A 12310-nucleotide genomic window follows, 5' to 3' on the forward strand; every position below is an offset into this window, starting at 1 on the left:
GAGAGAGAGAGAGAGAGAGAGAGAGAGAGAGGTAGAGAGGAGAGAAGTAGAGAGAGAGAGAGCGAGAGAGAGAGATGAGAGAGAGAGAGAGAGAACAGTAATAAAGAACGTGATATAGCAGGAAGGTATATAAATAGTTGCTGGTTGTATAGAGGCCTTGGCTCAGCTTGGCAGACATTGTTTTTGCCCTGGGTCTTCCTAACAGACTGTTGTTCTACCAGCAGAGTTTAGAGAGCCCTGATCATGTGATCCTGTTCATTGTCTGCACTTTGCTCAAGGTGTGTGTTTGATCCGAAAGAGTGTGGCACATGTAGAGTACATGTAGAGTTATCATGCCCTGAAGAACCTTCTCTAATGTTATTTATATATTTTTCTATTTCCATCCCCCCCATACCCCCACCCCTCTGTCTCTGTTCCCTTTTCGCAGGTTACGACCACAGGACCGTTGGTGGCCTACACTTCCTCATCGAGAATAGAAACCGTAAAGAAGAGAAAACAAGTAACTATGCTCTTGTTCAGCATTTCATCTATGGACCGTCTACTGAGGAGGCCTGCAGGATTTTATCTCGACAATAGCAAAGCCAAGCCAACACTCACTCTTCTGAGAGGTCTAGCCACTGCGCTGGAGTGAGCAACTGGTTAGCTAGCCGGCTATTTAATTTAGCCAGTTTAGTCACTGTGCTGTTATTCAGCCATGCGGTAGAAAGTCACTCATCCTCAGAAGGACCTGTGAAAGACCACGGACACAGAAAGGACGGGGGGGGGGAGGAAGCTTTGTATACAACTTACTCTGCTCTGGAACTTATGAAACACAGAACCTGTGATTTGACACTTCTAACTCATATCCGGTGCTCTGGGACCTAAAAACGTAGAGGGTGTGAAACTGTTTGGACGTCTAACATGGAATGCTAGGATGAAGACATCGTAGAGCTGCCTTCAGAGTCTCCTGGGATGTCTGCCATGCTGCAGCAGACGGAACTCATCTTTGAGTATGCCAGCGACCGCGTGAATAACGGACTACAGGTGGGAGCGACCGTGTGTGCGTGCATGAGCGTGTGTGTGCGTGCGTGTGCGTGCGTGCGTGTGTGTGTGTGTGCGCATGCCAACAGATAAAGCAACGCCTCCTCTGGAATCGCGCGTCAATGTAGAACCACTTGGGGAATCAAGTATCAAAGTGCAGACGAACTGTATTGAACGCAGTGGTAGAGTCGAGACATACGGTAGCCAAGCATGACACGATGATGACGTCAGCCGTGGTTATTGAAGCATCCCACGCCAATGTCCATTAGGAACACACTGAGCTATTTTTAAAAAAACAACAGCGAAAGTATGGTGACATTGGTGACATTTCTCTATCACCATATCACCTAGTCTCGTTTCACTGTATGTCTGTGTACTACAACCTCTGCCTAGAGGCTGGAACCTTAAGGCATAGATGTTAGTACACTTTCCCTTGAACTGAGTTTCTGGTATCCGTACCCAATACCCCTGAATTGATTTACAATATCAAACACTTTGAAAATATCGGAATTTATATGCCCCTAAAGCGTTGGATAGAATGAATTAGAACGGAATTAAAGGGAATGACAGATCATTTGTCCCTCTGTGTTGCAGCTGGATGAGCACTTGGCCTCTCCTGCGGTGATAGTGGAGCAGGTCCCCCACTCCCACATGCTCTCCTACTCAGGCCTGGCCTGTGAGCAGACACACACAGACGACCACCTGCTAACAACAGGTAACAACACATGCACACACTTGCCCTGCTCTCATGAAGGGAAGGGAAGGGCTGGGATTGAGCTGCTGGGCTTTCTTGGCATCATCAACAGCACCTGCAGAGACAGAAACAGGCACAGAGGACTTAACATCGTTTTGTAGTACTTTAGGAGGCCTATGTTCAGGTAAGATGTTGGCGGTTAGTGTTTAGGGTAAGGGGTCTGGCGTTTTTTAGGATGTGGGTTTAGGCTCCACGTCTTCATTCAGCTCCTGAGAGAAACTGTCAGTGTAAAACAGGAGGGTAATATGCACATAAGTACCGGTGCTGGGCAAAAATAAATAGCTGATGAAGACATTGTACAGTCAGTACATTCAGTGTGATGTATGGAAGGTGGTTAGCCAGTTAGCTAGCTAGCTATGGTAGATAGTTTAGCAACCACACTACAAAGAGATCGCTATGAAGCTAGTTGCTGTGTTTGTGGCACATGTATCACTACTGAAATTTAACAACAGAGCAGTTTCAAATCAATATAGTTTAACCTAACTTAAAACCTCTACTGGATCTGTGTTCCCCCCCCCCCCCCCCCCCCCCCCCCGTGGGATGGTTGAGCTAACTTAGACTAATGTGATTAACATGAGGTTGTAAGTAACAAGAACATTTCCCAGGATATAGACATATCTGATATGGGCAGAAAGCTTAAATTCTTGTTAATTTTTGCACTGTCCAATTTACAGTAGCTATTTGATTTGATTTATTACAGTGAAAGAATACCATGCTATTGTTTGAGGAGAGTGCACAATTATGAACTTGAAAACCAGTTAGGCACATTTGTGCAGTCTTGATGCAACATTTTGAACAGATATACAATGGTTCATTGGATGAGTCTTAAACTTTGCACCATACACTGTTGCCTTCTAGTGGCCAAAATCTAAATGATGGCCGTTCTCTTGCATTTCAAAGATGATGGTAAAAAAAACTGGAGAAAACTGTTTTTTTTCTTTGTATTATCTTTTACCAGATGTTATATTTTAGATTCTCCTAAATTAATTTCACATTTCCACAAACTTCAAAGTGTTTATTTTCCAATGGTATCAAGAATATGCATTCCTTGCTTCAGGTTCTGAGCTACAGGCAGTTGTATTTGGGTGTCATTTTAGTCGAAAATTGGAGAGCGTGAAAGGGTCCGATCCTTGTTTCTAACAAAGCTTAAATAAATACTCTAGCCAGCTGTCTCTGCTCGTGTTGATGAGGGGACTGTAAACTGTCTGTGCACATGCGTACTATGGTCATCGCATTTGGCCCAATCAGAGGAGTTCTCAAATCCAGGAAGTGAAACAAAACACGTCTTCTTGTGGCTGCTGCAGTTTTGGTAAAGTTGATAATCATGTGGCTCTCTGCAGTGAAACAGTTCGTGGAAGTAATGATTGAGTAGCGAGGATCTTAGTCTATGCAAGTAAGTTTGTTTCAAATTGGTTTTGTAACTTTACTTGTCTACTCCTGTAACTGTCTAGCTAGTTAGCTAACCTAACTTTGAACTACCTCATTTAGCAACTAACAACGTTTGCTTATTTTTTATTTTCTACTTTTAGAAGCTCACTGTCAATCGTTTACCGTGGCATGTTGCAACCTTAGCATCATCTCTGTTAAAGCTAGGATTTGCCAGCTTGCGAATATACAGTTAGACTGTCGTTGTGGAAGAAAGATGGGCTTACTAACAGTGTAGTACACGGTTTCCAAAAACTCTTGTGCACAGTTTTGCCCTAGCACTACACCGCTGATTCAAATAATCAACTAATCATCAAGCTTGGACCATTTTTATCCGCTGTGCAGTGTTGGGGCAGAAAAACAAGACGTGCAACCCTTTGGGTCCCGTGGACTGAGTTTGTGAAACGCAGAGGAAGTAGTTAGCTAGCCGCCGCGTTTATTCCCGCTGTCCCATCACTAGGGGTTGGCCTACAGACAGAGCCATTAGGTCATGCTGAGGCATCACACCGTTTCTCTCGATATTGATCTCCCCTCCTCTCTCTCCATCTCTTCCCTTTACCCCTGTTCTCTCTAACCAGTGGAGTGCAGTGAGAGTGGAGATGAGGAAACCATGGAAACATTGGTGGCAGCTGAGACTCTCCTCAACATGGACTCCCCCGAATCCCTCTCTCTGGACCAACAGCACTACAGTGAGAGAGAGACACACACACACACACACACACACACACAGCTAGTTTTAGCTAGCAGCTCAGTGAGTAACTTGTCTTGACTCTGTCTTTGCGTGAACTTCTCAGATGTCGCTGAACATTTAGCTTGTTGACTACCGTCACCATGTTTCTTGTCTAGGGCAAACAAACATCCATATTTCTGCACTGATTTGGAGCAGATGTTGACATCCTGTAATCTAATGGTCTCCTTGTAGACCCATTCATTACGCTCTAAGCCCTAACCGTGTGTGTTTGTCTCCTCCCCTCTAGCCCAGCTGTACGTTCCCTCCCTGGGTGATGTCATCACATCGCCCGTTACCCACCAGTTGATGGTGTCAGTAGAGGACATTGTGGGAGCTCTGGGCCAGCAGCAGTGGGTCACGCTGCAGAGGGAGACTGTTGCCGAGCAACCGAAGAAGAGAGGTCAGACTGTAATTTGACTTATGTCATTATCTGGCCATGTTTTCAAACTATAAATTGTAATCATAACCTTAAGCACATATGTCTGCTCATCAGTTCTGACAATATTACTTATTTTGTGCTTTCTCACATTTCTTTTTATGGACTGCTGTAATTTACAATGTCAATTATGTCATTGTCACAGTAAAATAAAAACTCTTATGTGTTTCAGGTAAGAAATCCAAAAGGCCTGAATCTCCCACACCGGACATCACATTCAAGAGGGGAAAATATAGCAAAGGTACACATACGCACACACACATACGCACACATACGCACACACACACACACACACACACACACACACATACATACACACATACATCCATCCATCCACACACACACATACAGTGCCTTGCGAAAGTATTTGGCCCCCTTGAACTTTGCGACCTTTTGCCACATTTCAGGCTTCAAACATAAAGATATAAAACTGTATTTTTTTGTGAAGAATCAACAACAAGTGGGACACAATCATGAAGTGGAACGACATTTATTGGATATTTCAAACTTTTTTAACAAATCAAAAACTGAAAAATTGGGCGTGCAAAATTATTCAGCCCCTTTACTTTCAGTGCAGCAAACTCTCTCCAGAAGTTCAGTGAGGATCTCTGAATGATCCAATGTTGACCTAAATGACTAATGATGATAAATACAATCCACCTGTGTGTAATCAAGTCTCCGTATAAATGCACCTGCACTGTGATAGTCTCAGAGGTCCGTTAAAAGCGCAGAGAGCATCATGAAGAACAAGGAACACACCAGGCAGGTCCGAGATACTGTTGTGAAGAAGTTTAAAGCCGGATTTGGATACAAAAAGATTTCCCAAGCTTTAAACATCCCAAGGAGCACTGTGCAAGCGATAATATTGAAATGGAAGGAGTATCAGACCACTGCAAATCTACCAAGACCTGGCCGTCCCTCTAAACTTTCAGCTCATACAAGGAGAAGACTGATCAGAGATGCAGCCAAGAGGCCCATGATCACTCTGGATGAACTGCAGAGATCTACAGCTGAGGTGGGAGACTCTGTCCATAGGACAACAATCAGTCGTATATTGCACAAATCTGGCCTTTATGGAAGAGTGGCAAGAAGAAAGCCATTTCTTAAAGATATCCATAAAAAGTGTTGTTTAAAGTTTGCCACAAGCCACCTGGGAGACACACCAAACATGTGGAAGAAGGTGCTCTGGTCAGATGAAACCAAAATTGAACTTTTTGGCAACAATGCAAAACGTTATGTTTGGCGTAAAAGCAACACAGCTCATCACCCTGTACACACCATCCCCACTGTCAAACATGGTGGTGGCAGCATCATGGTTTGGGCCTGCTTTTCTTCAGCAGGGACAGGGAAGATGGTTCAAATTGATGGGAAGATGGATGGAGCCAAATACAGGACCATTCTGGAAGAAAACCTGATGGAGTCTGCAAAAGACCTGAGACTGGGACGGAGATTTGTCTTCCAACAAGACAATGATCCAAAACATAAAGCAAAATCTACAATGGAATGGTTCAAAAATAAACATATCCAGGTGTTAGAATGGCCAAGTCAAAGTCCAGACCTGAATCCAATCGAGAATCTGTGGAAAGAACTGAAAAATGCTGTTCACAAATGCTCTCCATCCAACCTCACTGAGCTCGAGCTGTTTTGCAAGGAGGAATGGGAAAAAATGTCAGTCTCTCGATGTGCAAAACTGATAGAGACATACCCCAAGCGACTTACAGCTGTAATCGCAGCAAAAGGTGGCGCTACAAAGTATTAACTTAAGGGGGCTGAATAATTTTGCACACCCATTTTTTCAGTTTTTGATTTGTTAAAAAAGTTTGAAATATCCAATAAATGTCGTTCCACTTCATGATTGTGTCCCACTTGTTGTTGATTCTTCACAAAAAAATACAGTTTTATGTCTTTATGTTTGAAGCCTGAAATGTGGCAAAAGGTCGCAAAGTTCAAGGGGGCCGAATACTTTCGCAAGGCACTGTACATACATACATACATACATACATACATACATACATACACACACAGACATACACAGACATACACACACACAGACATACACACACACAGACATACACACACACAGACATACAGACACACAGACATACACACACACACACAGACATACACACAGACATACACACACACACACACACACACACACAGACACACAGACACACAGACACACAGACATACAGACATACAGACACACAGACATACAGACACACAGACATACATATATACACACAGACATACATATATACACACAGACATACATATATACACACAGACATACATATATACACACAGACATACATATATACACACACACAGACATACATATATACACACAGACATGCATATATACACACAGACATGCATATATACACACAGACATGCATATATACACACAGACATACATATATACACACAGACATACATATATACATACATACATACACAGACATACACAGACATACACACACACACACAGACATACAGACACACAGACATACAGACACACAGACACACACACACACAGACATACAGACACACAGACATACAGACACACAGACATACATGTATACACACAGACATACATGTATACACACAGACATACATATATACACACAGACATACATATATACACACAGACAGACATACACACACACAGACATACACACACAGAGACATACATACACACACAGACATACGTACATACACACATACACACACACACACACATACATGCATACACATAAACACATACATACATACATACACATACACACATACATACACACATACACACACCAGAACACTCAATCTCGCCTCTCATTTGCCTGTGTTTCAGGGAACACCCTGTATCTGTGGCAGTTCCTGATTGAGCTTCTTCAAGACCGACAGGCCTGCCCCCGCTACATCAAATGGACCAATCGGCATGCAGGGATCTTTAAGCTGGTCAACTCTAAGGCTGTGGCCCGACTCTGGGGCAAACACAAGAACAAACCAGACATGAACTATGAGACCATGGGCCGAGCTCTCAGGTACGCTGTAGTTGATTTACATATTATTATTATTCATTTTAACAAAACGTAACTTTCTATCTGTGGTCCTGCAGGTGTGTATCAAAGCTGACCTCTCTCTGTCTCTAACAGGTACTACTACCAGCGTGGGATCCTGAACAAGGTGGAGGGCCAGAGGCTGGTGTACCAGTTTGCTTCCCTGCCCAAGGACATGGTCTTCATCAGTGGTGATGAAGACCAGGAGGACCAAGGCAATCATGAGGATGATGGAGACGTTCCAGATGACCCAGAGGAAAGTCCACCCTCCAGCGACCAATCCCTGGACGATTTAGCGTCCTACGAGCATTCTTTCCCTCCTCTTCCCCCCTCCTCTAGACCAGGTTACCAAAGGTCCAGACAGAGCAGCTGTAGTCCGGCAACAGCCCAGTGGCACCAACCCGGCCCAGAATCCGAGTCCCGATCCCCAGCCCAGCGCAGAACAGTTCTTCGACCACTGGGAGGCAGTCTGATCCAGCAGCAGCACCTGCCTATAGTCTCAGCTGAGATGCTGCGCACCCTGCAGAACGTTCAGTCTCTGCAGACCGGTCAGCACGGGTCGGTCTTCAGAACCGCTCAGCTGCTGGGGAGTATGTGTGAGAGACAGGCTGCTACTGCAGAACAGACCACCAGTCAGATAGTGACTCTGCAGTTACAGCCCGTGACCTGCCCTGTCAAGCAGGGGAAGCTGGAGGTTCAGACCGAGGAGGACCCCGACTCAGGACTGACCAGGGAGTAGGATGCCCCGAGACATCTGATCAGTGTCGGTCGCTGTCATCTCCTCATAGTCAAGACAACTATAGGGGACAGTGATCGAAAAGGGAGACCTCTAAGAACGATGATGGACAGATGTAATGTAAATTTGATATATTTTACAGATGTGACAGATCTGTATAGTCTTTGTCTCTTACATTCCCTTATGCACCGGGGCAATTTTCTCAGAGAGTTAACCAAACTGTCTTCCATGTTGGCGCCAAGCACTCCATGACGATCACATTCTAATAGGCAATCTAAGTAGAGTGTCATTTGTCTTTCAACTCTTGGTACCAACATGGTGGCCATTCGAATTCTCCACCAAAGACGATAGACGAGCACTGGAATCGACAGCCACTCTCTGCACAACATCCCGCGCTTCTCTCTCTGTTTGCACTTCAGCTCCACTGAATGCACGGGAGCTTTGCACACTGCTTTTGTTCCCCTCTCTATTTTCTTTTCCTCTGCCATGATCAAAGCTTTGCACGAATGTTAACTCTTCACGAGCCATTTATTTGTCCCCGCTCTTACTCTCGCCTACCAAAAGTGCCTAAAATCCTCAAACAATTCTGTTCCAGCTTTCACGAAAGACGGCCTTGGTCTGTAGCCCGCGAGCTACTGGCATATTGCGCCTAAAACATTGTTTTATGTCTATGACACTTGATGATCTTCAACACACACTTCACAATGTCACTCACAACAGTAGAAGACACACCATCGGTGCTTGTGGTAAACGTGTCGTAGCTGATCTGTTCCGGGGGGGGGGGGGGGGGTACATTCCATAGAGATTGTTATGACGGTTACCATTCCAGTAACGGCTATTTTCCGGAAATAATAGAAATGTAAATCAAAAAGGGTTTTCTGTGTAACTTCTTTCAGCACTACTGTTGGCTTTGAGATGAAGACGTATTAATGTTGACAGGGTGCCTGATTAACTTCTCTCCGGGGTTTTTTTTTATTTTTTTGGAGAGCGTGAAAGTACTTCTGCCCGGAGTCGGTAATGTTCTATCGACACTGATCTAAAGTCAGTTTTGTGGTGTTCTCTGGTTATTATTTGGAGATGGTAAACTGATCCTAGATTTGCCCCTGTGGGCAACTTCTACCCAGTGCCCTTCTGATAGACAGTCCTGTTAGCGTTCCAGATCTGAATTCATGATGTGCTGTAGTAGCGATGACTGTGCCTTCTTGGACCGTATATGCCTTGGTTTTTTGTTGTGTGTGTGTGTGTGTGTATATTTTATGTTTTTCAATCAGTTGTCTCAGGTTTGTATGCGTTTTATATTTCTGCACACAGTATACATGGTCCCAGTTCCCAAGCGTTCTAACTCGTCTGTAAAGAGGTAAGATGATGTTGCCCTTTTGGCCTAGACTGATCTATGATTAGTTTTGCTGTTCCTACGAGGATCCTCTATCTAATATGCCTTGCAAAGCCGTAAGACCTTGGCTCCTAATAAAAAGCTGTTTTTTTTTTTCATATGCAATCTTTTCCTTTGATAATATTGCCTTGTGCTACTCTGCTTTAGCTGGAAGGCTCTGATATATTTGTTATATTGTGTGAAGAAACTTGGTTAAAATGTCATTGTGGAAATGCTGTACCAGGCTTTTATACTATCAATCAATTTATTGATGTTCATTCTGATGTTCTCATGCAATTTATTATACAGAAGTAATAGATAAAGGAATTATTGTTTTCATGAAATAAAAGTTATAATTTGAAATGAATCCTGGTAGTTTTTTGGCAAACCTTAAATGTTCCTCACCCGCACAAAATCCCTGTGTCTGTGACGCCTACCGTTTGGTGCGACGTGAGCATGGTGAAACTGAGAAGACATTGTCCTTTTGCGTTTTGAAGCAGTCTTTACCTGATAATCATGTTATCCAGGGAGAGCGTTTGTGCTGAACCCACTACGGCGTTTCCGATGCCAAGCTCATGGTCATGTTGCTGCAGTTTGTTGGAGGGAGGTTCTGAGATGTGAGACGTGTGCAGGATGACAAGGGACTGTGTAGTATCGGTGGAAAAAACCATTGTGGGGGTGCCCATGATGCTGGGGATCAGAAGTGCCCAGTGCGAGAGAGACCGGTTCAGGTTGCCAGGGTCAGAGTAGAACAGAAGGTGTCGTGTGCTGAGGCAGAGAAGAGAGTAGAGGACGATGGGTCAGGTGTAAGTAGTAGGCCTATGCCAATATTATGAATTTGTGCTTCAGTAAGGTTGACTTGTTAGCATTCATTGCCATGGTTATAAACTGTACCGCAGAAATGGAATGTCAATTTTAGATTTGAGTCATTTAGCAGACACTCTTATCCCGGGCGACTTAGTTGGTGCATTCATGTTGAGATAGCTAGGTGGGGAGAATCACATATCATATGCACAGTAAGTACACTTTTCCTCCAAGTAGCTATCAGCAAAGTCAGAAAGGGGGGGTGGTGGGGGATTATTTAAGATACTCTTTGAAGAGGTAGTGCTTTCGGGAAGCTGGGCAGCGACTCTGCCGTCCTATCTTCAGGGGGAAGCTGGTTCAACCACCACCACATTGGGGTGCCGGGACAGAAAATAGATGTGGTGGCAGTTGCAGAGAAGCACTTGGGTGTACGAGATTTTACTGCAGAGTTACAAGGTGTGTTGAACAAAAGGGATCAGTTCGGGTCAAAATCAAATCAAATAGTTTTGATGTCCCTTTTTCAAGACCCTGTCTTTCAAAGATAATTTCACAGATCTTCATTGTAAAGGGTTTAAACACTGTTTCCCATGCTTGATCAATGAACCATAAACAATTATTGAAGATGCACCTGTGGAACGGTCGTTAAGACACTAACAACTTACAGACGGTAGGCAATTAAGGTCACAGTTATGAAAACTTAGGACACTAAAGAGGCCTTTCTACTGACTCTGAAAAACACCAAAAGAAAGATGCCCAGGGTCCCTGCTCATCTGTGTGAATGTGCCTTAGACATGCTGCAAGGAGGCATGAGGACTGCAGATGTGTCCAGGGCAATAAATTGCAATGTCAGTACTGTGAGATGCCTAAGACAACGCTACAGGGAGACAGAATGGACAGCTGATCATCCTCACAGTGGCAGACCACGTGTAACAACACCTGCACAGGATCGGTACATCCGAACATCACACCTGCGGGACAGGTACAGGATGGCAACAACAACTGCCTGAGTTACACCAGGAACGCACAATCCCTCCATCAGTGCTCAGACAGTCTGCAATTGGCAGAGAGAGGCTGGACTGAGGGCTTGTAGGCCTGTTGTAAGGCAGGTCCTCACCAGACATCACCGGCAACAAGGTCGCCTATGGGCACAAACCTACCGTCGCTGGACCAGACAAGACTGACAAAAAGTGCTCTTCACTGACAAGTTGCTGTTTTGTCTCACCAGGCGTGATGGTCAGATTTGCGTTTATCGTCGAAGGAATGAGCTTTACACTGAGGCCTGTACTCTGGAACGGGATGAATTTGGAGGTGGAGGGTCCGTCATGATCTGGGGCGGTGTGTCACAGCATCATCAGCCTGAGCTTGTTGTCATTGCAGGCAATCTCAACACTGTGCGTTACAGGGAAGACCTCCCCCCTCATGTTGTACCCTTCCTGCAGGCACATCAAGACATGACCAGCATAACAGTGCCACCAGCCACACTCCTTGTTCTGTGCGTAATTTCCCGCAAGACAGGAATGTCAATGTTCTGCCATGGCCAGCGAAGAGCCCAGATCTCAATCCCATTGAGCATGTCTGGGACCTGTCGGATTGGAGGGTGAGGGCTAGGGCAATTCCCCCCAGAAATGTCCAGGAACTTGCAGGTGCCTTGGTGGAAGAGTGAGGTAACATCGCACAGCAAGAACTGGCAAATCAGGTGCAGTCCATGAGGAGGAGATGCACTGCAGTACTTAATTTTTATTTGATTTATTTCACCTTTATTTAACCAGGTAGGCAAGTTGAGAACAAGTTCTCATTTACAATTGCGACCTGGCATGCAGCTGGTGGCCACACCAGATACTTACTGTTACTTTTGATTTTGACCCCCCCCCTTTGTTCAGGGACACATTATTCAATTTCTGTTAGTCACATGTCTGTGGAACTTGTTCAGTTTATGTCTCAGTTGTTGAATCGTGTTATGTTCATACAAATATT

General features: G+C 44.6%; 1 protein-coding gene across 3 annotated transcripts in view; it reads left to right on the plus strand.

Annotated features, from left to right (window-relative positions):
• LOC109871798 (ETS-related transcription factor Elf-1) overlaps positions 1-9899 on the plus strand; it is a 10746-nt gene extending 847 nt beyond the window's left edge. Inside the window, exons 1-8 of one of the 3 annotated variants that reach the window (XM_020462810.2) lie at positions 1-278; positions 428-1023; positions 1615-1735; positions 3778-3888; positions 4177-4329; positions 4538-4606; positions 7217-7409; positions 7521-9899. In XM_020462810.2, the coding sequence (XP_020318399.1) occupies positions 952-1023; positions 1615-1735; positions 3778-3888; positions 4177-4329; positions 4538-4606; positions 7217-7409; positions 7521-8163 (1362 nt within the window). In that variant the 5' untranslated portion in view covers positions 1-278; positions 428-951 and the 3' untranslated portion in view covers positions 8164-9899. Of the gene's footprint in view, positions 279-427; positions 1024-1614; positions 1736-2773; positions 3168-3777; positions 3889-4176; positions 4330-4537; positions 4607-7216; positions 7410-7520 lie in introns of those variants that run through there. The other 2 variants (XM_031807090.1, XM_020462811.2) reach the window with 2 other exon arrangements.
• The last annotated feature ends 2411 nt before the right edge of the window (positions 9900-12310 follow it).

This window comes from Oncorhynchus kisutch, linkage group LG27, assembly GCF_002021735.2.
Source record: "Oncorhynchus kisutch isolate 150728-3 linkage group LG27, Okis_V2, whole genome shotgun sequence".
Lineage (NCBI taxonomy): Eukaryota > Metazoa > Chordata > Actinopteri > Salmoniformes > Salmonidae > Oncorhynchus > Oncorhynchus kisutch.